At 45.0% G+C, this 26,255-nt stretch overlaps 1 protein-coding gene across 1 annotated transcript in view; it reads left to right on the top strand.

The window, feature by feature from the left end:
* Nucleotides 1-132: 132 nt before the first annotated feature.
* LOC311129275 (membrane-associated guanylate kinase, WW and PDZ domain-containing protein 2-like) overlaps nucleotides 133-26,255 on the top strand; it is a gene marked incomplete at both ends in the record, with an annotated part of 44,250 nt that continues 18,127 nt past the window's right edge. Inside the window, 7 exons of the mRNA XM_084161564.1 lie at nucleotides 133-184; nucleotides 402-1,088; nucleotides 15,861-15,892; nucleotides 21,354-21,576; nucleotides 24,380-24,421; nucleotides 24,998-25,113; nucleotides 25,499-25,691. Coding sequence (XP_084017690.1) covers nucleotides 133-184; nucleotides 402-1,088; nucleotides 15,861-15,892; nucleotides 21,354-21,576; nucleotides 24,380-24,421; nucleotides 24,998-25,113; nucleotides 25,499-25,691 — 1,345 coding nt within the window. The remainder of the gene's footprint in view (nucleotides 185-401; nucleotides 1,089-15,860; nucleotides 15,893-21,353; nucleotides 21,577-24,379; nucleotides 24,422-24,997; nucleotides 25,114-25,498; nucleotides 25,692-26,255) is intronic.

Raw genomic sequence — 26,255 nt, 5'->3', positions numbered from 1 at the left:
CAGAGAGGAAGATATGGCACTTTGTCAGAGAGAGAGAGAAAGAGAGAGAGAGAAAGAGCTATTGTGTATTAATTGTCAATTAATAGTTGAGTTATCTAAATAGCAGTGAGTGTGTAGGGATAGGTGATAGTGATGACCTGTGGCAAATCTCACTCTCATGTCCATTATCTGAGGTGCAATGCAGGTACAGTAATGTTGGAGCCTATTCAGTGGAATGCAACGTTCAGATGATGTTTCAGATAGAAATGTAGTGTATTGATACTGAGACAAAGACCTATTCTGCATGATAAAGAACCATACCTTTTCTACACAATATTGAATAAGCCCTATTGAACACACTATAGGTCTTGTTTTTGGCAATGTATTTGGCCTTGATTGGCTGTGTGCCTCCCCTCCTCCAGGTGATGTCATCGTGTACATCAATGACGTGTGTGTCCTGGGCACCACCCATGCCGACGTGGTCAAGCTTTTCCAGTCAGTGCCCATCGGGCAGAGCGTAACCCTGGTGCTGTGCCGTGGCTACCAGCTGCCCTACGACCCCGAGGACCCGGGCGCCAGCGCCGGCGCCACCACCACCCTCCTCTCCCCACTGGGCCTGATGGAGCAGCGCCCCCTCCTTGTCAACGGACGCTCGAACTACGACAGCTACATGGACTACATCTCGCGCACGGCACGCTTTGTCCAGGAACACGGTGACCAGCATCTCAATGCCCACCACCACCATCAACCCCCACCGCCGCACCCCGGCGACACCCACCTGGACGGCTCCTCCCTGACGCCCGGCGGGCCGCACGGCGAGGACTCGGTGTCCATGGCATCATCGGGGGCGACGCAGACGGAGCTGCTGACGCTGACCATGGTGAAGGGGGCGGAGGGGTTCGGGTTCACCATCGCAGACAGCCCGACGGGCCAGAGGGTGAAGCAGGTGCTGGAGCCCCTGGGCTGTCCTGGTCTGTGTGAGGGGGACCTGATCGTAGACATCAACCAGCAGGGAGTGCAGGGCCTCAGTCACACCCAGGTGGTGGAGCTGCTCAAGGAGTGTGCCGTCGGGGCTGAGACCAGCCTGGTCATCCAGAGGGGTGGAGGAGGTAAGAATACCCCTGGGGCCTCCATAACCGGCTGGCTACTTCCTGTCTTTCTCTCCATGTAGCAGAGCTTCTTCATCTTTCTTTTATCTATCTCTACCCATCTCTGTCTCTCTCTCTCTCTCTCTTTCTCTTCCTGTCCCTCTCTTTCTCTGTCTTTCTCTTTCTCTCTTCTATCCATTCTATCATTCTCTTTCTCTGTTTTCCTGGTGACCTGGTCCAGGTGAGTGTGTGTCCTGTCTGTGTGTGTCCTGTCCTAAGACCACAGAAACACATTATACAGTACGACCGTGCTTGACTGACACACAGCTAATCGCATGCTCTTTACTCTACTTTACTTTACTTACTTACTGGGGAGAAAAAGTGCTTACCTTCCGTTTACTCTGAAGAACTGTGCATATTTAGCCTGCGCTCTTTGGCATCTGAACAGAGATTTTATTGATTGAATTTCCTGCTTGATAAAAACGCTGACTAATTTTAAAGGTTTCTCAGTTTTTCTATTTGTCGTGCGACCTTTATTTTAGAAGAGTTTAGTATGTGTGCATAGTCTAGACTTTTGTGTGCAGATCATTTCTGCACAAAATAAATAGACGATGACGTGAGCAGGATATAGAGTTCTGTGTGCGCTGTTTCTATGTTTACGTTTTGTTTTTGCGTCTTACTTTCGGTTTTGTACACCAGCTTCAAACAGCTGAAATTACTATATTTTTGGTTATGGAAAATATATTTCATAGCGGTTTAGATGGTACAGTGATTCGCTACACAGTGAGTGCTTGTTTTGTCACATAAACTGATATTAGGTGAATTACTAGAATTTTTGCAACCAGGAAATGGTGGAGCAATTTCTGCATATTGCACCTTTTAAAGATTTTATATCAAATCAAATCAAATCAAATCAAATTTTATTGGTCACATGCGCCGAATACAACAGGTGCAGACATTACAGTGAAATGCTTACTTACAGCCCTTAACCAACAGTGCATTTATTTTAAACAAAAAAGTAAGAATAAAACAACAACAAAAAAGTGTTGAGAAAAAAAGAGCAGAAGTAAAAAATAAAGTGACAGTAGGGAGGCTATATATACAATAGAATAAAGTGACAGTAGGGAGGCTATATATACAGGGGGGTACCGTTGCATAGTCAATGTGCGGGGGCACCGGCTAGTTGAGGTAATATGTACATGTGGGTAGAGTTAAAGTGACTATGCATAAATACTTAACAGAGTAGCAGCAGCGTAAAAGGGATGGGGTGGGGGGGCAGTGCAAATAGTCCGGGTAGCCATGATTAGCTGTTCAGGAGTCTTATGGCTTGGGGGTAGAAGCTGTTGAGAAGTCTTTTGGACCTAGACTTGGCACTCCGGTACCGCTTGCCGTGCGGTAGCAGAGAGAACAGTCTATGACTAGGGTGACTGGAGTCTTTGACAATTTTGAGGGCCTTCCTCTGACACCGCCTGGTATAGAGGTCCTGGATGGCAGGGAGCTTTGCCCCAGTGATGTACTGGGCCGTACGCACTACCCTCTGTAGTGCCTTGCGGTCAGAGGCCAAGCAGTTGCCATACCAGGCGGTGATGCAACCAGTCAGGATGCTCTCGATGGTGCAGCTGTAGAATTTTTTGAGGATCTGAGGACCCATGCCAAATCTTTTTAGTCTCCTGAGGGGGAATAGGCTTTGTCGTGCCCTCTTCACGACTGTCTTGGTGTGTTTGGACCATGATAGTTCGTTGGTGATGTGGACACCAAGGAACTTGAAGCTCTCAACCTGTTCCACTACAGCCCCGTCGATGAGAATGGGGGCGTGCTCAGTCCTCTTTTTTTTCCTGTAGTCCACAATCATCTCCTTTGTCTTGGTCACGTTGAGGGAGAGGTTGTTGTCCTGGCACCATATGGAACCCAATGTCACTGTGGTCACCTATTCAAGTCAGAAAAATCTGACTTTCTCCTCTAAGGTAGCAAACCTCTACTTGATGGACCTTGTTTAATGTGATACAGTGAGGGAAAAAAGTATTTGATCCCCTGCTGATTTTGTACGTTTGCCCACTGACAAAGAAATGATCAGTCTATAATTTTAATGTTACGTTTATTTGAACAGTGAGAGACAGAATAACAACAAAAAAATCCAGAAAAACGCATGTCAAAAATGTTATAAATTGATAAGTATTTGACCCCCTCTCAATCAGAAAGATTTCTGGCTCCCAGGTGTCTTTTATAGAGGTAACGAGCTGAGATTAGGAGCACACTCTTAAAGGGAGTGCTCCTAATCTCAGCTTGTTACCTGTATAAAAGACACCTGTCCACAGAAGCAATCAATCAAATTCCAAACTCTCCACCATGGCCAAGACCAAAGAGCTCTCCAAGGATGTCAGGGACAAGATTGTAGACCTACACAAGGCTGGAATGGGCTACAAGACCATTGCCAAGCAGCTTGGTGAGAAGGTGACAACAGTTGGTGCGATGATTCGCAAATGGAAGAAACACAAAAGAACTGTCAATCTCCCTCGGCCTGGGGCTCCATGCAAGATCTCACCTCGTGGAGTTGTAATGATCATGAGAACGGTGAGGAATCAGCCCAGAACTACATGGGAGGATCTTGTCAATGATCTCAAGGCAGCTGGGACCATAGTCACCAAGAAAACAATTGGTAACACACTACGCCGTGAAGGACTGAAATCCTGCAGCGCCCGCAAGGTCCCCCTGCTCAAGAAAGCACATATACAGGCCCGTCTGAAGTTTGCCAATGAAAATCTGAATGATTCAGAGGAGAACTGGGTGAAAGTGTTGTGGTTAGATGAGACCAAAATTGAGCTCTTTGGCATCAACTCAACTCGACGTGTTTGGAGGAGGAGGAATGCTGCCTATGACCCCAAGAACACCATTACCACCGTCAAACATGGAGGTGGAAACATTATGCTTTGGGGGTGTTTTTCTGCTAAGGGGACAGGACAACTTCACCGCATCAAAGGGACGATGGACGGGGCCATGTACCATCAAATCTTGGGTGAGAACCTCCTTCCCTCAGCCAGGGCATTGAAAATGGGTCGTGGATGGGTATTCCAGCATGACAATGACCCAAAACACACAGCCAAGGCAACAAAGGAGTGGCTCAAGAAGAAGTACATTAAGGTCCTGGAGTGGCCTAGCCAGTCTCCAGACCTTAATCCTATAGAAAATCTGTGGAGGGAGCTGAAGGTTCGAGTTGCCAAACGTCAGCCTCGAAAGCTTAATGACTTGGAGAAGATCTGCAAAGAGGAGTGGGACAAAATCCCTCCTGAGATGTGTGCAAACCTGGTGGCCAACTACAAGAAACGTCTGACCTCTGTGATTGCCAACAAGGGTTTTGCCACCAAGTACTAAGTCATGTTTTGCAGAGGGGTCAAATACTTATTTCCCTCATTAAAATGCAAATCAATTTATAACATTTTTGACATGCGTTTTTCTGGATTTTTTAGTTGTTATTCTGTCTGTCACTGTTCAAATAAACCTACCATTAACATTATAGACTGATCATGTCTTTGTCAGTGGGCAAACGTACAAAATCAGCAGGGGATCAAAAACTTTTTTCCCTCACTGTATCAGTATCGTTTTGTATCATTGAGGAGAGAGAGAGGGAGTGATCCCTTCCACTTGTATCTCTAGGAGGTGAAGATTTTATTGATTGCATTTCCTGCTTGATAAAAACGTTGACTCATTTTTAAGGTGTCTCAGTTTTTCTATTTGTTATGTGACCTTTATTTTATAAAAGTCTAGTATTTAAGACTTTTGTGTACAGAGAATTACACGTGAAATAAATAGACGATGAGTCATACTCTGATTCTCCTCTTGTTTCCTCAGGGATGATTGTAATGTTGTTGTTCACCAAACCAATGTGCTGTATTGTATAGATGATCACGTCAGATAGATCAGTTATATGAGAGCTGTGCTTATACAGGTACATTACTTGGGCCTTATGAGGAAGGATAGAATTGGGGTATGACATCTGTTAAAATTGTATATGGAACTCAATGTCAATGTGGTCAAAGTCAGAAAATGTTCAATTTCTTCTATAAGGTAGCAAACCTCTACTTGATGGACCTTGTTTAATGTGATATCAGTATCGTTTTGTATTTCAGGAGAGAGAGAGAGAGCGAGCTCATGGAGGAGAAAGAAAGGGAGTGATCCCATCCACTGTAGAGGTTAATCGCAGGACATTAGTAGTAGTTAAGCCTACTGTGATCAGGAAGCCCACATAATCCTCCTGCCCTATTGAAGTGTGGAGTCAATGATTGCAACAATGCTCCACAATGACTCAGCCATTATACTGGTGCTACGTGCACACACACACACACACACACACACACACAAACACACACACACACACACACACCATCAATAATTGTTGATCAACTGGTAGAAGACTACCAGTCAGAGAGCCAGGCGGTGGCAGGTCGCTCCATGGTGACTAACTAACAGAGAAAGGTCAATGTAATTTGGGGAATTGATTTACTGCCGGTTGCACATTTCTTTCTTTATTAGACTGGCATACAGAGAGTGTATGTGAGCAGAATGAAAAATAGAGGGAGAGGGGAAGCAGGGGATTGGAGGAGAGAAGAAAGCAGAAGATGTGAGACCAGGAAGTGTGGAAAGGAATTGGGTGCCGGGAGTGTTAAGTCGTTTTTGTCTCATGAGGGATGCCCATACACACACACACTCTCAATGAGCCTCCCATCTGTGCGGTAGTCGGACCCTGGCTGTGTTTGAGCCACTTTCTCAGTCTGTGCTCTGGCGGCGGTCGAGCAGAGCTGGAAGGTCAAAACGCGAGCGCTCTCCTAGAAACGCTGCCTGCTGGCCCATGAAGCTGCTAGCTAACTGATGTAGATTCAGTCACGTTACATCAAACCCACGTAGCATTTAGCTCCTCCACGCCACCACCCTGAGGCAGTACGCCACGGTGGAACATCAGATTTGTTTGTCGGACATCTTGTGACAGACAGGCGGTGAGGGTGAAAGGTCATAGTAGTCACTTGACACGATTCAGTCTGTTTCAAACATGGCCATCTGCAGTGGGGAAACAGAAATTATTTGCCCCCCCACCCATACCACATTGGCTGGAGATGCAGTCACAAACTCATTTTTCTTCCAATTGGAATTTCAATTCACCTAACTTGAACTGAATGGAAATGGAAATGACCTCAACCCCTGCAGCCAATAGCTCACACTCCTTCCCGTCTCCCAGATCTTAACCTCTGTTGCTTTGGCTGAAAACTTTCCATCCCTCCAAACCAATCAGGGATGAGAGCTTCCATCGTTTAGCCAGGCCATTATGGGCCCTAATAAAACTGTCACCATTCCATTGAAATGATGTTCCAGCTCTTAATGCCCAGCAATTTGGCTGGGCTGTCATGAAACTGGACCCGGGCCATACATTCTAAATAAAACGGCCCCTGTCTCGGTCCCTGAGGCCCTGTGTCTCCACTCAACTCACTGCCCAGAGAGAGAGTAAAGAGGTGACCGCCAATGTCTGTCTGTCTGTCACCACATTACACACAACTAGCAAACACGTCTTTCTCTTCTCATTGACTCTCAAATAGCTTGTTTGTGTCATGGCACATACACACAGACACACACACATACACACAGACACACACACATACACACAGCTCATCTATTTGGTAAACACTTTCAAACTGAGAGAGAGAGAGCAGAGGGAGGACTAGCTAACTATGTTGATTATGCATTGGCTCCATCCGTTGTGCAGCAGTGTGTGCATGAGAGTGTTTGTATGATCGTGTGTGTGTGCGTGTGTGGTGGGCTCCAGATGGTTGTGTGGCTAGCGCTGCCATGTGGCTCATCTAATGACAGTCAGAGCGCTCCAGACGTGTCTACAGTTTACCACCTCCCAGCCTCACAACACACTGAGACACACACTGAGACAGTACCATCTGGTGGCTGTGTTTAGTACTGACACCCTCTGTCACCAGAGGGGGAAGCTGTGACAGCATTATTATTAAACACTCATCTCTTTTACACACACACACACACACTCATGATTTCCTGTCCGTGTAGAGCCTCGCGGCACTGTTGTGGCTCTTTTATGGCGGGTTGCCGTGACAACCCTTCAATTAAAGGCAGAGACAGCGTTTTTGAGATCCTAAATGATCAGTGGGGCTGAGTTACCCCACAACAGCTCTGTCTGTCAGGGGCTGGCCACAGGCCTCACTAACTAAGATGAGGGAGAGCTCTTATCTCTGTGAGCTATTGGCTATTGAGATGTAGCATTTTAGAGAGGGCCCAGGACTCTGTGTGTGTGCGTGCGAGTTCCTGTGTTTGTTTGTTTATGATGTAGCCCGGGTGCCCGTTGTCATGGTCACCAGTACTCAAAGGATGAGCGTTGACATGAAAGTTGCAACCACTGTCACTGTGTGGAGTGTAAAGACTTAATTGAATGTGTATTTTTTTTACACCATGTCTCAACAAATTGCTAAAGGTAGCAGAAATACATATATTAGCTGTACATACACTCTGGATGCAATATCTGTGTTTGCACCGTGTCTCTAGCCCATAGCTTTCTGCACAAATGTCCCTGTTATATAGTTGTTCATTATTGCTTCATGGTTTGGTACTTCATACTTATGACAGCTAAATGAATGTTATCAGTGCAGTCACTTGAGCTTGCGATGTGAATGTGTGTGCGTGTGTGCATGTGTGTGCTGAGCGTGTGTTTGTTCGTGTGTGTGGTTGCGTGTGTGTGTGCGTGAGCGTGTGTCTGAGCGTGTTTGTGTGTGAGCATCCATGTGTATGTCTCCACTTTTATTGGTATCAATTCCCATAACACTCATCATCAGGAATGGAGGAGGTCCACACCGTTTACTCTCTCCTCCCCGGATCAGAAACGGACTCACTTACCATCCCTAACATGCAGTGAATTACACATGATCACTTTCAAACGGTCCTGCACTCCTATTAAAGTTATGATATTCAGCCATCCCTTCATCTCCCCCCTGACTCCTGGCCTGTTTCTGCCAATACAAATAGCCACCGTGCCTCTCATCAGCGGCACTAATTAGCGAGTGTGCTGCAGACACCCTCATTAAGGCCTATCTATACCATTACGCAAGCTGCCATCACCACAACACTAATTGGAGCTGGAGGATTTCAGCTGCATGGCTTTCAGACTGAGACATGTCCGTTTAGTATGCGTCGACGTGGCAGGATTCTGAAGTTCACATACATTCGCCAACCCATGCTTACCCACCTGCAGAAATCCATACGTATACATGCACAGTACACACATATGCATACACCCATACATGGTCAATAGCTGTTTGCTGGTCGCGTACACTCTCTCACTGAGTTTTTCTCTTGTCGGATGCTGGCTGTGTGGGAGACATTCTAGTCTTTCTTGCTCACTTGGCATGTCCTGTTCCCTCCTAATGCTCTTAAAGGTGGCTATATCTTCCTCCGGGCTGGACCAGAGATGACTATCACAACGAAGAGAGAGAGATAGAGAGAGGGAGAGAATAAGGGGTAGAGTGTCTTTGAATCAATGAGCGCCGCCCAGCAACACAGGGATTATTCAGCACACAGCCAGACAGTGATTCATTGGCCAAACAGTAAGATGGGCTAGAGTAGGCTGTCTGCCAGACCAGCACAGTGCTGAACAGCAACAGCCATGTTCACAGCTCTGTCTCCACCAACATGCACCATGCAGACCTGAGCCAATCCAGAACTGCCCTGTGCCGCTGCAGGAATCCATGGCCAATCAGAATGGCCCTAGGAGAGAGGAACAGGAAGAGAGATGGAGGTGGGAGAGACATCCAAATGGCTTATGGGTAAGCAGCCAGGTCATATCCCAGCGGGCCTAGAAGAGGTTAAACACATGCACTAGGGAAGAGTGGTGCTAAGATCACTTTCATTGAGTCAGGGGTTAAGGCTTCACAAAAGTGTGTAGGGAGTCTAAGTAGGGTGATTAACCTGGATCAGCTCAATGGCTCCATTGACGAAACTAGGCCATTTTATTTGGAGTGTGTTTAAAGCGTGCGATTGAAGTGTGATTGTATTGTACGAGTAGTAGGGATAAAGAAATGATTGTGTTGTTTTGAGCTGTAATGTAATGTGGATTGAAGTGTGGCGTTTTCTCACTGCACATCATTTCTACTGTTCCTCAGCTAGATGTGTGTTGGTATTGAACATGTGAGTGAACATGAAACCAGCATACAACAAAATCAATTTTCACGCGCCAGATTTAAAGTAGCTAGCCGTCCCTGCGGGCTTTATGTATATTCATAAGCTATGCAAGATTTACGCCCTCCATAAAATCATAGAGTTATCCAAATGACATTTAAATAATGACATGGCCTGCTGTTAGCCTGCCGTGTGATATTGCTCTTCGCTTCTGTAAGTGTGTGTGTGCGTATGCGTGCAGTGTATCTGTGTGTGTGCACATGCGTGTGTATTTGTGTGTGTATGCGTTCATGTGCGGGTGTGTCATGTGTCGTGTTGGAAATGCCTACATCTGCATAGGGGCTCGTATGGCTCTGATTCAATCAACTCATTAGCTGTACGGGGGCAGCACTAAGTCCCGTTAGTATGTTACTGATTCATTTAGCATACAGCTCTTTCACCTTAGACAGAAAATATGTCATCCCTCTCACTCTCACTGACAGTCACACTTTACATCAGAGCTATTTATCATTTTCTTCTAATCAGGAACTGATTCAACTCTCCATCCAATCAATTGATCAAGGTAGAAAAGAAAGTCAGCAGTACTTCAGCCCTCAAGCCCCCAAATTCAATATCCCTTCCTTACATACACTGTATACACTACCTGATCTCCTGAGGGGCATTAGGACCATGGGCAGGCCCAGCTGTTCAGTGCTCCACGAGGGCATCGATTGGTTGCCACAGGAAACTGCAGTCGGTCAGCATGGTCTCATTGGAGCAGAACGGCTCAGAACAGTGCCCTATCCAACACACACTAATTAGAGGCACAGTAGAACTGGCGGGACAGCACGGTCCGGATCTCTCTGGTCATTACATGGTCCTGTCCCACTGCTCTTACATGGTCCTGTCCCACTGCTCTTACATGGTCCTGTCCCACTGCTCTTACATGGTCCTGTCCCACTGCTCTTACATGGTCCTGTCCCACTGCTCTTACATGGTCCTGTCCCACTGCTCTTACATGGTCCTGTCCCACTGCTCTTACATGGTCCTGTCCCACTGCTCCTACATGGTCCTGTCCCACTTCTCTGTGACAAATGACTCACATCAGACACCTCTACTCTGTCAGATCTCCAGGTGGAATGTTCCGTCATCATTGCAAGTGTTATGCACTGTAGATAGCTTACTGTACTATGAGTACTGTAGGCTAATGATAATTTGACCTGTCATTGTTAACTTGCAGATGTAACGCTAGTTCAGATCCTTGAACTATCTGAACTATAACATTGGTTCTACTGTACCAGTCAAACTAAATGAAGTGCAGCTCAGGTATTAGAACATAATAATATATAATATAATATGCCATTTAGCAGACGCTTTTATCCAAAGCGACTTACAGTCATGCGTGCATACATTTTTTGTGTATGGGTGGTCCCGGGGATCGAACCCACTACCTTGGCGTTACAAGCGCCGTGCTCTACCAGTTGAGCTACAGAGGACATATTTGACTCATGAATTTGACCAAGATATGCTCAGGTCTGGCCCCTGTATTATCAGTGTGATCAGTCATATAATTGTAACTGAGAGCTGAGCAGAGCTGATTACCACAGTGTCTGCTGGCTCGTCAGCTCCATGGACAGCTCCCACCACCCAGTTAGCCTGTCCAGACCTCACTACTCAATTCTCTACTATGGGTCTCACAGGAACAGAGGCAAGAGTCTTTCACTCAATAAATCTCAGTACTGATCTACCATAGGAAAGGGCATCACTGACATCTCTGTCTAACCAAACACCTCATATGCCTGAGTTAACAATGAATGGATTTACCCTGTGGAGTACCCTCCATGATGCCGTCTGTTTGTAGCTCTGCCTTTCTCAAGGAACACAGGTTGTTCTGTCTTTAAGTAATGCCGGTTGTTCTCTCTTTAAGTAATGCCGGTTGATAGCAGGTAATCCTAAAATCACTCGTATTGATTGACCTTGTTTTGAGAAAGTGAAGAGAAGTGAAGAGAATGTTCTGTCATTTATCACCCAGTAATGTGGATTCTTTATCATCTTTATGTATTTCTGTGCTGATAGAGTAGTCCAAAAATTTTATTGGATTTGAGAATTGTTGAAGTCGTTCCTGATAAGCTGCTGTCATTTCCCCCCATCTATAAAAATCTTTATTCTAGCCTTGGATCTGTGCAAGGCAAGCTCCAGTCAGATTGATGACTCACTGAGAGAGAATGATAGTTTGCAAACATGTCTTCTCTGTCGCTGCATCCCTCTCCCCTCCTCCCTCCTCCACCACCCCCTCTCTTTTGTTGATCGTTTTCCATTTCTGCTGTGCCACTCGTTGGGGATGGAGGGCATGTTTACGATGTGATTGCGACCTTAAGAAGAGACTAGCGCTGAGAAGCCTCCTAGCGTATAACGCATGCAGTCACTCGCTAATTCGATCCTCGACGATTTGCATCCACTCGTTTTGTTCCTGGAGGAGGTGCAAATTGAAAGGGGAAGACAGACAGGATGTTGTTTGTTTGTTGTTTTTTACGCTCCCTGTTTCTCCGGGGGCCGATGTGGAGTGAATAGTTAGGGCCGTGTATGTTATGAAGCTGTGTCTTTTGATGTGAGACTGCTGCCTTGCATTGCATAGCTCTGAGTGTGAACAATGGTGGTGGTGAGTGCTGCTGGAATGCCTGCTTTCTTTTACACTCTGTTCCTTATGATATTGTGTTCGAGGCTGAAGTAGAATGTGGTATGTTGTCGTTTGCTGAGTAAATGTTGGCTGGGCCTTTTTAGATGTCAGTGGTGGTGGGGAAGGACTTGACCTTCCCCATCTGTGTTTGCAGATCTGAAGGGTCTGGATAGGTATAAGAAGTGTAGTGGTGGGTGGGTGTAAGTTATGGGTCAGGGAAAGGGTATAGGGAGAGAAGTAGGTTCTGTTTTCACATTGAAAACACACGTCCTTCTACTCCTATCACATAACCAATTCATTCAGACTACCCTCCTGCCAAAATCATCCCAAAACGTTGCACATTCACACAGCGCCTCCGGTATGCCTTCAATCAATTATCGAAAGTCACAATCTATGTTGATATATTAGAAATGGAGATCTTTAACTTGAATATAAATATTTACCCGAGAAATAGTTGGAGCCCTCTGGCCTGGCTGTATGTGGTCAAAACACATTAGTGTTGTGATATGTCATCATCCCACACACATGCTGTGACTGTTTAGACTACTGTTCCCTGAATTATTCATTCCAAGGCAGAGGTCCATGCTACTTCTAGCCAATGTTGTAATTATGTTGAAGTGCATGCAATGACTTGCTAAAATCACACAATTATAGGACCTACACGGCTCTGTACACTAGTGCAGTGATATTCAAAGTCGGGGTCGGGGGAACTGCACTAAGAGTCGCAAAATAAAATAATATATAATTATTTTTGGAACAAAAACTTAAGAGGACAGATTATTGTATGGTACAATATACAAACGTTTTTGAAAAACATAATTTTTTATTGTAACAAAATGTATTTATTGGTTTCTTTTCATTTTGATAAGAAATGAAAATATAATGAATTTAAGGTTATTTATTGATGTTAAATTCTAAATTTACAGAATTGAAAGTTGTGTCATTAGATTTGGGGTGGGGTAGGGTCGCGAGAAATTCTTCAAGACAAATTTGAAGAAACTTTCAAAGTTCTTGACATTTTCCGGATTGACTGACCTTCATGTCTTAAAGTAATGATGGATTGTCATTTCTCTTTGCTTATTTGAGCTGTTCTTTTACCAAATAGGGCTATCTTCTGTATACCAACCCTACCTTGTCACAACACATCTGATTGGCTCAAACGCATTAAGAAGGAAAGGAATTCCACAAATTAACTTTTAACAAGGCACACCTGTTAATTAAAACGCATTCCAGGTGACTACCTCATGAAGCTGGTTGAGAGAATGCCAAGAGTGTGCAAAGCTGTCATCAAGGCAAAGGGAGGCTATTTGAAGAATCTAAAATGTAAAATATATTTTGATTTGTTTAACACTTTTTGGGTTACTACATGATTCCATATGTGTAATTTCATAGTTTTGATGTCTTCACTATTATTCTACAATGTAGAAAATAGTCAAAATAAAAAATAATCTTGAGTAGGTGTGTCCAAACTTTTGACTGGTACTGTACAGTGGGGGAAAAAAGTATTTAGTCAGCCACCAATTGTGCAAGTTCTCCCACTTAAAAAGATGAGAGAGGCCTGTAATTTTCATCATAGGTACACGTCAACTATGACAGACAAATTGAGAAAAGAAAATCCAGAAAATCACATTGTAGGATTTTTAATGAATTTATTTGCAAATTATGGTGGAAAATCAGTATTTGGTCACCTACAAACAAGCAAGATTTCTGGCTCTCACAGACCTGTAACTTCTTCTTTAAGAGGCTCCTCTGTCCTCCACTCGTTACCTGTATTAATGGCACCTGTTTGAACTTGTTATCAGTATAAAAGACACATGTCCACAACCTCAAACAGTCACACTCCAAACTCCACTATGGTCAAGACCAAAGAGCTGCCAAAGGACACCAGAAACAAAATTGTAGACATGCACCAGGCTGGGAAGACTGAATCTGCAATAGGTAAGCAGCTTGGTTTGAAGAAATCAACTGTGGGAGCAATTATTAGGAAATGGAAGACATACAAGACCACTGATAATCTCCCTCGATCTGGGGCTCCACGCAAGATCTCACCCCGTGGGGTCAAAATGATCACAAGAACGGTGAGCAAAAATCCCAGAACCACACGGGGGGACCTAGTGAATGACCTGCAGAGAGCTGGGACCAAAATAACAAAGCCTACCATCAGTAACACACTACGCCGCCAGGGACTCAAATCCTGCAGTGCCAGACGTGTCCCCCTGCTTAAGCCAGTACATGTCCAGGCCCGTCTGAAGTTTGCTAGAGTGCATTTGGATGATCCAGAAGAGGATTGGGAGAATGTCATATGGTCAGATGAAACCAAAATAGAACTTTTTGGTAAAAACTCAACTCGTCGTGTTTGGAGGACAAAGAATGCTGAGTTGCATCCAAAGAACACCATACCTACTGTGAAGCATGGGGGTGGAAACATCATGCTTTGGGGCTGTTTTTCTGCAAAGGGACCAGGATGACTTATCCGTGTAAAGGAAAGAATGAATGGGGCCATGTATTGTGAGATTTTGAGTGAAAACCTCCTTCCATCAGCAAGGGCATTGAAGATGAAACGTGGCTGGGTCTTTCAGCATGACAATGATCCCAAACACACCGCCCGGGCAACGAAGGAGTGGCTTCGTAAGAAGCATTTCAAGGTCCTGGAGTGGCCTAGCCAGTCTCTAGATCTCAACCCCATAGAACATCTTTGGAGGGAGTTGAAAGTCTGTGTTGCCCAGCGACAGCCCCAAAACATCACTACTCTAGAGGAGATCTGCATGGAGGAATGGGCCAAAATACCAGCAACAGTGTGTGAAAACCTTGTGAAGACTTACAGAAAACGTTTGACCTGTGTCATTGCCAACAAAGGGTATATAACAAAGTATTGAGAAACTTTTTTGTTATTGACCAAATACTTATTTTCCACCATAATTTGCAAATAAATTCATTAAAAATCCTACAATGTGATTTTCTGGATTTTTTTTTCTCATTTTGTCTGTCATAGTTGACGTGTACATATGATGAAAATTACAGGCCTCTCTCATCTTTTTAAGTGGGAGAACTTGCACAATTGGTGGCTGACTAAATACTTTTTTTCCCCACTGTATATATACAAACATTAGGGACACCTTCCTAATATTGAGTTGCACCCCCTTTTTCCCTCAAAACAGCCTAATTTCGTTGGGGCATGGACTCTACAAGGTGTCAAAAGCGTTCCACAGGGATGCTGGCCCATGTTGACTCCAAAGCTTCCCGCAGTTGTGTCAAGTTGGCTGGATGTTGTTTGGGTGGTGGACCATTCTTGATACACACGAGAAACTGTTGAGCATGAAAAACCCAGCAGCGTTGCAGTGCTTGACACAAACCAGTGCACCTGGCACCTACTACCATACCCCGTTCAAAGGCACTTACATTTTGTGTCTTGCCCATTCACCCTCTGAATGGCACGCATACACAATCCGTGTCTCAGTTGTCTCAATAATTCAAAATCCTTCTTTAACCTGTCTCCTGCCCTTCATCTACAGTGGATTTAACAAGTGACATCAATAAGGGATCATAGCTTTCACCTGGATTCACCTGGTCAGCCGATGTCATGGAAAGAGCAGGTGTTCTTAATGTGTTGTATACTCAGTCTATACTGTGGTGGTGGCAGTTTTCAACTTCCCCTTGGCTTGGAGACCAATGTTACTGTAAGATCCTCTCTGACCCACTGTCTTTCTGGTGCTTCAAGAATATGCTTCTCAAGGACATTTCATCACACCACTTCGGGTGGGATTATTTTGCAGCCCTCTCATTGCTTTTAGTGTAAGTCTGTCATCTTTCCATTGGTTTCTTAATGTTTTATTCCATTTAAGTTTCGTTATCTTTCCTTAGTTCATGGAGTAGCCCTCAGACACAGACAGACCAGCTCAGACCTGATGTAATGGCTGCCACTACTCTCTAGGCTAAACATTGTTGTTTTTTCACTATTGCAGGTCACTATTCACCCTGGAAGACCCCTAAACAGGTAAAATGCATTGTCTTCCGAGCCTCAGCTCTCCTATTAATTCTAATTGACTCATTTAGTTAACAAAATGGCTGCACTGTGCATATGTGTTGGAGCTGATTTACTTTATAACCTTAAATCTATATCTTCTGAACTGTGGCTGCAGTCTTGCTGCTGTTTAGCTGAGAATGACTGCTCTATTCTATTCCCTTCCCTTATACTAACTGTAGTGCTGTTGTCGTGTCTCGGCTGCTGCTGTATCCTGGCCTTGAGTTGGACCCTTCCTCTTGCCGTCACATGCAGAGGAAAGGGTTAAGTGGCCCACTCATAGATATAGAATTACTAGACTCGTCATACCGCGAGCCAGACGGGCCATGATCTAAATAAATCTTGATGGTCATTCTATGTGGACTATGCACATGACAGTCTATGTCTATGCAAACTGCTAGACCAAATGCTCTTCTAGTAATGCTATATCTATGGTCCAGACTCTGGGTTGGCATGGTCCCCTCAACATTCCATCCTTCTCTCAGCTCCTCTGTGTCCCTGATAGAGAGAGTGAGAGAACCCTTTTCTAACAGTCATACCGAGAAATGATCACTCATCCATTCTTCCCTTCTTCCTTCATCTCCAGGCTGCTACTAACTTAGCTATCTTTCCTGATCATCTTTTGTCATATCTATATTTTCTCCGATGTCATATATGTCAGTATTTTTAGTTTTTGTCTAGACAGATTGTACTAACATGTTGAAAGCTGAAACTTTCAAGATGTCTGAGACCTCTTAGACAACACTCTGCTCAAACCTAGCCTCCTCAGACTCCTCTGTCTGTCTGTCTGTCCTTCTGTCTGTCTGTGTGGACTCTCTGTCCCCAAACACTCAATAAACACTTGTCATCCAGACATGAAAGAGCTGCACCAATGCCTCTCAGAGCACTCTCTGAGTCGAGTTAGACATGGTGTATTGCCAAGAAACAAGGTGTGCGCGCGTGTGTGTGTGCATTCCCATTTCATGCTACTTCATGTTCTAGTTCTGCTCTGATATAACTAACCAGCTACTAACCCCAGCTCATTTGTAGAGTCTCCAGCGACAGATCACAACATTCCACACATCCATGGACTCAGACGAAGCAGTCTTTGTGTTATCCCTGCTTGTCAGCAGCTCTCTCAAGCCTTCACTTGGATTTTTCCTTATTGTAGCTAATTTCTGTTCCCCTCTTTGTTGGAATCTTTCAGTTTCCAACAGATTAATGGTAATTCTGAATCTGAGCTCCAGGAGAAGAAGTGCCTGGGAAAATAACTATGGAGTCAGGCAGGCAGGCGGTCCAGCAGAAGCCGCTCTTTCTTTCTTTCTTTCTTTCTTTCTTTCTTTCTTTTTCTTTCTTTCTTTCTTTCTTTCTTTCTTTCTTTCTTTCTTTCTTTCTTTCTTTCTCTCTCTCTCTCTCTCTCTCTCTCTCTCTCTCTCTCTCTCTCTCTCTCTCTCTCTCTCTCTCTCTCTCTTCTCTCTCTCTCTCTCTCTCTCTCCTCTCTCTCTCTCTCTCTCTCTTCTCTCTCTCTCTCTCTCTCTCTCTCTCTCTCTCTCTCTCTCTCTCTCTCTCTCTCACTCTCACTCTCACTCTCACTCTCACTCTCTCTCTCTCTCTCTCTCTCTCTCTCTCTCTCTCTCCCCCCTAGCGCGTATTTGTTCCTCTCCACACATTGAGCTGTGATGGTGAAAAGGCAGAACAGGCTTCAGAGCACCAGCAGCTGCCAACCGCCCCAACACAGAGTTCAAGCCAGGTTTTATAGGATATCATTAGTTCCAGGACGATTTCCGTAGCCCAAAGAATCCAACATGGATGCAAAGTTTAAAAACAGAGACATGGGGAGTTCTGGAATTGTGATTTAAAGTTGGCACAAATACTAATGATGCCCTGCCTTCCGAATTCAGTTTGGAACAAAGCCTGTGCATACAGTGCCTTCGGAAAGTATTTAGACCCCTTGACTTTTTCCACATTTTGTTGCGTTATACAGCCTTATTCTAAAAGGGATTACATAAAAAAAATCCTCAGCAATCTACACACAATTCCCAATAATGACAAAGTGGAAAACAGGTTTTTAGAAATGTTAGCAAAAAACACTTATTTACATAAGTATTCAGACCCTTTGCTATGAGACTCGAAATTGAACTCAGGTGGATCCTGTTTCCATTGATCATCCTTGAGATGTTTCTACAACTTGATTGGAGTCCACCTGTGGTAAATTCAAATGATTGGACATGATTTGGAAAGGTACAACACAGGTCTATATATGGTCCCACAGTTGACAGTGCATGTCAGAGCAAAAACCAAGCCATGAGGTCGAAGGAATTGTCCGTAGATCTCCGAGACAGGATTGTGTCGAGGCACAGATCTGGGGAAGTGTACCAAAAAATGTCTGCAGCATTGAAGGTCCCCAAAAACACAGTGGCCTCCATCATTCTTAAATGGAAAAAGTTTGGAACCACAAGACTCTTCCTAGAGCTGGCCACCTGGCCAACTGAGCAATCTGGGAGAAGGGCCTTGGTCAGGAGGTGACCAAGAGCCCAATGGTCACTCTGACAAAGCTCTAGAGTTCCTCTGTGGAGATGGGAGAACCTTCCAGAAGGACAACCATCTCTGCAGCACTCCACCAATCAGGCCTTTATGGTAGAGTGGGCCAGACGGAAGCCACTCCTCAGTAAAAGGCACAGGACAGCCCGCTTGGAGTTTGCCAAAAGGCACCTAAAGACTCTCAGACCATGAGAAACAAGATTCTCTGGTCTGATGAAACCAAGATTGAACTCTTTGGCTTGAATGCGAAGCGTCACGTCTGGAGGAAACCTGGCACCATCCCTACGGTGAAGCATGGTGGTGGCAGAATCATGCTGTGGGGATGTTTTTGAGCGGCAGGGACTGGGAGACTAGTCAGGATCGAGGCAAAGATGAACGGAGCAAAGTACAGAGAGATCCTTGATGAAAACCTGCTCCAGAGCGCTCAGGACCTCAGACTGGGGTGAAGGTTCACCTTCCAACAGGACAACGACCCTAAGCACACAGCCAAGACAATGCAGGAGTGGCTTCTGGACAAGTCTCTGAATGTCCTTGAGTGGCCTAGCCAGAGCCCGGACTTAAACCTAATCAAACATCTCTGGGAGAGACCTCAAAATAGCTGTGCAGCAACGCTCCCCATCCAACCTGACAGAGCTTGAGAGGATCTGCAGAGAAGAATGGGAGAAACTCCCCAAATACAGGTGTGCCAAGTAGCATCATACCCAAGAAGACTCATGGCTGTAATCGCTGCCAAAGGTGTTTCAACAAAGTACTGAGTAAAGGGTCTGAATACTTATGTAAATGTAATATTTCCGTTTTTTATTTTTAATAAATTTGCAAACATTTCTAAAAACCTGTTTTTGCTTTGTCATTACGGGGTATTGTGTATCAATTTAATACATTTTAGAATAAGGCTGTAACCTAACAAAATGTGGAAAAGGTCAAGGGGTCTGAATACTTTCCGAAGGCACTGTATATGAGTATATTCTCATATAATCATGAGAGTGCTGGACAGAATATACCGTAGTATGTAGTACTATTGGTGTGCATGCAGAGTCAGTTTAGGCCAAGCCTGAGAGTGTTGAGTGTAGGAAACAGCAGTCTCTAGCAACATACAAGTCCTACAGTCTTAAAGAGCCTGACTGCCTGTGACTAAATGAGAGGGGGAGAGGAAGGAGAAAGAGAGAAGGAAAAGAGTGAGATAGAAAGAGAGAAGGGGGAGAGAATCAATAAAATTCAAAACACTTTATTTATCCCTCTCAGGGCCAGTTAGGAAAGACATTGCCATACTTCATACTTCACTTAGTACATATAATAGATGGAGGGAGAGAGATGGAGGAGGAGGAGGAGGAGGAGGAGGAGGAGGAGGAGGAGGTAGGGGGAGTGACAGTGCTGTAGTCTGGTCCCAGACTTAATAAGATCCCCTGACTGTCACCTTGCCATTACACGGCCAGACACTTAGACATTCCATAGGTCAGTAGCAGAGATGGGTGGAACCACACAGAGTGGGAACACTTTGATATTGCCTTGGTTTGATGGAACCAGATGACTTGGCAGTGTCATCTCACAACTGCTACTATGAATACACAGCTCCTGATATCAAACAAGTCATTCTATCGGGTGGTATTAGAGAGAACGATAATTCTCCGTCTCATCCTAACATATCAATATGTCATCTTCCACGATCTACTCTCTACAGCACTCCATTTTTCTAAAAACAACTGACATTTGTGCAACACAAGAAAGCAGCTCAGCTTGTCAAAATTGGAAAATCACTTCAAATAATCAGTGTGGTACTTATTTCGAATGGGAAGAGAAATCATTGTTTATATACTTATCATTTATCTGTCTTGTTTGGTTTTACACCGCATACATTACAGCTTCTCTCTCTCTCCTCCTGGACGCACACTGAGTGGTTTGGAATTAAACGCTGCTGAGAGTAATTGGGACAAAACAAGCCTCTTTTGACACTAGCACTGCTTGCTTTTCTGCATTGTCAAAATGGAGCCATGAGTGTGTTAGAGACACCACAATAGAGTTTTCCACAATAGAGACACCACACATTATCCACCACATCCACATTCCATAATAGCCGCAGAACACACACACACACACACACACACACACACACACACACACACACACACACACACACACACACACTCACACACACACACACACACACACACACACACACACACACACACACACACACACACACACACACACACACACACACACACACACACACACAGGCTCATCTAAGAGATTCTCTGAGGGGGGTGAATGCTGTGTGTTTGCTCTCCTCCTATCACCATGCCCCTCTTGCATCCACTACAGTCTCTATCATAGAATGTCTTGGGCCGTAGCCAGCCTCTGTGTGCCCACTTTGGCCATTTGCCATCTTCCGACGACGACGACGACGACAGTGGCACACTGACATGTTTAATATGCTCTGCGCCTGCCTCCCTCTTCCTCCCAGCAGCCCTGAGCTGGTGTGTCTGTGCTGCTCTCTCTCTCCCCCTCTCTTCATAATTAACACACTGCTTTTCAGGACCTGCTTTAATAAGCTTTGGCCTTTTTTTTTTTCTTCTTTAAAACATTTCTTCACCTCTCCTCTCTTCATCTTTGTTGTTGCCACCGGCTGGCGCTCATGTTGCTTTGTTGCATTACTCCCACTAATATTAGACTGCTGTAGTGAATGACAGTCAATGACATCGATGAAGACCTCTACCCCCACCTGTATACTATTAATAGCTTGCTCTCACCTCATTTGGTTTGTCTAAGATGAAGTTGTTAGAATACCAGGACAGCGCCCCCTTGCATACGTCTCAAGGATGTTCAGATAGGGTTTTCAGTGAGTAAGGACCGGGTGAGAACCAGGGTAGGGGTGGTGGAGACTGAACCAATGCCCTGATGTCTGATGTGTTTACAGGTGTTGGAGCAGTGGGACGCGGCCCAAGGCCAGGGAGGGGGTCAGGGCAGCCCCCAGACCAGTCTGTCTGCCCCCGTTGTCCCCCACAACGCCCCCTTCCTGACCCGCCACCTCCACAGGGCCTCATTCCCAGACTCTGCCTTCCCCGAGGGCTTTGATCTGAGCAGGCCCGACCCCTATGACCTCTATGAGAAGTCCAGGGCTATCTATGAGAGTAGTAGGCGTAAGTACTGAAAACACACAACTGCAACAACAACAACAACATCAGCATCAACAACAACAACAGCCCCCTCATATCTGTCTGGGGTTTCAGTGGTTCATTTTCTTCTAAACAGGTGGACCTATCAAGGTGTACACAAACACACTCATACACACACACACCTCACCTCTTGAATGAATCATTGTAGCCCTCGTGAACAGTAGTCAGGGCTCCATAGTACAATTTAACAATGGCCTCAGCACCACCTGTTCTGTTCCTAAAGGGACATAGTCTGGGTTGACTGGGTCCTGCAGAATGAGATATATTATGTTGTTTTGTCTGTAGATGTATTTCTGTAAATATGATGGAGTATGACAACAGTTTAAGAGTTGATACTTTTATCTTAATGCTGACAGATAACTTGATGTTGATACATTTGTTCTAGGCCCAGACTTCCCCATTAGGGGAATCTCTGAATGTCTCGCGGATCTCTGCCTCCAGTTGATGTTCTGCAGAGTGTATAATCAAATGAGCTTTTTTTTCAGGAATATCTCAGCCGTACACAGCTGGAAACCTTAGGAGCCAACAATTATATTTTAGCCATTAGAGATCCTGTCAGAGGTACAACCATAGGGACTTCCTTTCAGTTCATTTAGTGTACGACCAAGCTTTTAACTGGGAGTTTTGGGGTTAACAAGATATGCACTGTAGAAAGTTTTGTATGACAGTATACCATTGGTTTTTAACGTCAATAGTCATATCTAATGTATGATTCTGAACATAAAGTGCACTCATCCTTTTGACCAGTGCTAGTTTCTGTTAAGTCCTTGCAGGTTGCTGTACCATAGAGGCTTCATGATTGACATGCGAGGGTCCAGCCAGTAGACATGATGATGCTCTGCTCCTCTCTATGGTAGAATCTCTGCGGTCCTTAGTCAATCGTAGGCTACAGTAGATAGAGAGACGAGCTGTGTGCACGCTTACACAAGCTTTATGAAAGAGGACAGGGCTGTCGGAAGAACTCCACGTCAAAGCCTTCCAGGGTCTCTGTCTCTCTTTCTCTGTATATTTCCTCTCTACCTCTCTCCATCTCTCTCTTTTTATCTGTATCTCTCTCTCTCTCTCTCTCTCTCTCTCTCTCTCTCTCTCTCTCTCTCTCTCTCTCTCTCTCTCTCTCTCTCTCTCTCTCTCTCTCTCTCTCTCTCTCTCTCTCTCTCTCTCTCTCTCTCTCTCTCTCTCTCTCTCTCTCTCTCTCTCTCTCTCTCTCTCTCTCTCTCTCTCTCTCTGTCTGTCTCTCTCTCTTCTCTCTCTCTTGCTCTCCCTGTTTCTCGCTCTTCCATTGTTTCTTTCTCTCCTTGACTTCCTTGTTTTCCGGTTGAGTCCCGTGTTCAGTTTAGTGTTAAGTATCTGTCCCCTTCGTGTAACATGCCCCCAAAGTGCTGTTCGCAGCTAGGCTACACTTGTTTTGGGTCAGTTAGGTTAACAGGGTGGAGGCACAGGGCAACTTTTAGGAACACTCTACTTCACAGGAGGTTAGTGGCACCTTAATTAGGGAGGACGGGCTCGTGGTAATGGCTGGAGTGGAATAGGTGGAATGATATCAAATACGTCAAACACATGGTTTCCAGGTGTTTGATGCCATTCCATTTGCTCTGTTCCGGCCATTATTATGAGCCATCCTCCCCTCAGCAGCCTCCACTGCTCTACTTGTCTCCCTCGGTGGTGTGGGTGTTATAGGTGATGAACATTGGTATTTTTCAGTAACCTTATCTAACTAGGACTGTTCCCAATACAGCCCATAACCAAAGACAAGTCAGTGTAGCTTCCACTGAATGTTAAGAAGGTTTTTGCCTTCAGATGTAGGATTTTAATTTGAGTCAGTTTACTACAGCTGGAAAATAATCCTGCAGCAACAGGACATTTTAATTATTATGTGGATTATAATAAATATACATTTTTTGTAGGGGATGATGATACATTTTTTATTACAAACTTTAGAACGCGTTTTAAAGCTTGAATACACTACAAGTTTCCATTTCCTGCTGTGTAGGACAATTCTCAGCAACAAAATAGTGATCAAATTAAGATCCTACATCTGTAATTAGATGTCTTTATTCTAGTAGGGAACAAGAGACCCCATTGCATGTAAGAGAGCTGGAGATAGATGGAGATTTATGAATTGTGTACTTTACGTAAACTGCAACACACAGTCTGGAATATACCAAAATCAACCTCTAGCTAGCAAGGTCATTCTGTCCTTGTCTTCTGCCAACATCCATTAGTATTTTTTACAGCAATATTGTTTAATATAAACTTAAAACACTGTATATGGGTTCCGTGGTAAGACTTGTGTCAGTCAGTCTCCTTCTGTGTCATCCTCCATCTTTGTTTCCTCAATTAATTCCTCTGGTATCCCAGTGGACACTGGTCTCCGTGATTAAACCAGCTGAAAATAGAGCCCATTTCTCATCACAGTCACTTTGACCTGCTCTACTTCATTTCATAGGAAAGGGTTTTCAGGGTAATGAATATCATTACGTCGCAAATCGTACTGCTTTCCAGTAAAGGCCTGATTGCAGATGAGTGTCTGCTCCCCTAACACATACAAAAGATAGCTGTATTAAATGCCGTAAGCACTTCTTCTCCGCAGTGTAATGGATGATGTAGGAACTCTGTGCAGACAATGTGCTGAGGGAAGTTTTTGTCTGTCTTGCTCTAGTCTGACAGTCTTTTTAGTAGTCTGCTCTGAGTGAGACAGTTGTAAGATAATGTGTGTGTGTTGTATTATTGTTTATGGGTGCTCCCTCAATCTCCCTCCCCCATACAGAGCCAGGCATGCCGCGGACCACCTTCTCTGTGGACCACTCAGGTATGTACGGTGGCTCTGAAGGAGACCCCCCACAGGGAGGATTTGGGATTATTCTAACATTTATGAAAAACATTCTGGGCAACAAATATGTACCTTACTGTAATAGATTTCCATAATATTTGCAAAAATAGCTTTTTAGCAAAACAAATATTTCTTAAGCAAGAATTTAGCAAGAGCAGGGAGGAGGAAACAGAAAACTAGCTGTTATTGGCAGAGAGGTTTGGAACTCTCTTTGTTATTGGTCTATTAACCAATGTACCGCATTGATGCCACCATGGAAAGCCGAAATTCCCGCCCATGCAAACCTGCTGATTAGAAGGTCCTGTGTAGATTATATTTTCAACCAGCAACTACCAGGAAATAACACTTTTACAGTGTTAGTTTCATCAGCTGTTGTACAATATTATATAAAACACAGGAAAAACAGAATTTTGACTGCACAGTGCCTTTAATTTAATGTGTTAATTTCCACAATGTGTGATCAATAATCCTCTGGCTCCACATACATTAGACATTAGACTAAGGGCACTCCAAGGCCCACACGTTTCACAGGTGTTGTCTGTTCCTGGACCCCAGGGGCAGAGTACCAGGAGGTGGAGGTCCACCTGAGGAGGCAGAAGTCCGGCTTCGGCTTCCGCATCCTGGGGGGAGACGAGGCGGGACAGCCTGTGAGTCCGGACACCCGTGAGAAGGCTCGTATGGGATGGGCGTGGAACCCTGTCATTTCTCCTCTCTAACCCACTACACACATATCTAACCCTGAACCCTGAACCCTGACTGACTGAGAGACTGGTGATGCTGCTGTGGATGGTTACTGGTTCATTGTCTGTAGAGTAACACTTAGCGCAAACATGGAGCGCACTTATCTATTCATAAGCACCGCTAATATAACAACCACTTATACATGTCATTTCACATACAGTTACTCACTGCATGTTTATTGTCTACTTGACCATGGTTACATATCACTTCAATGTCGTCCTTCTATGAATGCAGCCCTCTGATTGGTCAACCGACTTTTAAAACCCTGACCCCTAGCTCTCTATGCGTTCTGATTGGTCTGGTTCCCATAAACAGATCCTGATTGGGGCCATCATAGAGAAGAGCCCGGCGGACAGAGACGGACGCCTGCGGCCGGGCGATGAGCTCATCTTCGTGGACGGGATCCCAGTGGCGGGGAAGCCCCACCGCTATGTCATCGACCTAATGCACGGCGCCGCCCGCAACGGACAGGTCAACCTCACCATCAGGAGGAGGCTACAGGGCCCAGGTGAGAGGATGGGAGGAGACAGATCTAGGATCCGTTTACTGAAAACTCCTAATCTTAATCATTAGGGAGGAAAACGGAAATCTGACCTTAGATCATCCTCTAGGGTCAACTTCATCCTACTCCAAGGAGGCCTGAGTTCTCCTTCCTCTGGCCTTATGTGGACTCCAGCTGTTGTGTTGGAACATGAATTGTAGAGCTGCAAGAACATGCTGTGTAGTGAGTGTAGCAGACCCCTACAGACAGACACACACCTTCCCCCCTACACACAGACACACACCTTCCCCCTACACACAGACACACACCTTCCCCCTACAGACAGACACACACCTTCCCCCTACAGACAGACACACACCTTCCCCCCTACACATAGACACACACCTTCCCCCTACACTCAGACACACACCTTCCCCCTACAGACAGACACACACCTTCCCCCTACAGACAGACACACACCTTCCCCCCTACACACAGACACACACTTTCCCCCCTACACACAGACACACACCTTCCCCCTACACACAGACACACACCTTCCCCCTACACACAGACACACACCTTCCCCCT

Source organism: Coregonus lavaretus, assembly GCF_964263955.1.
Source record: "Coregonus lavaretus genome assembly, chromosome: 5".
Taxonomy (NCBI): domain Eukaryota; kingdom Metazoa; phylum Chordata; class Actinopteri; order Salmoniformes; family Salmonidae; genus Coregonus; species Coregonus lavaretus.
The sequence above is the reverse complement of the archived record's forward strand: the minus strand, read 5'-3'. Positions and strand labels throughout refer to the sequence as shown.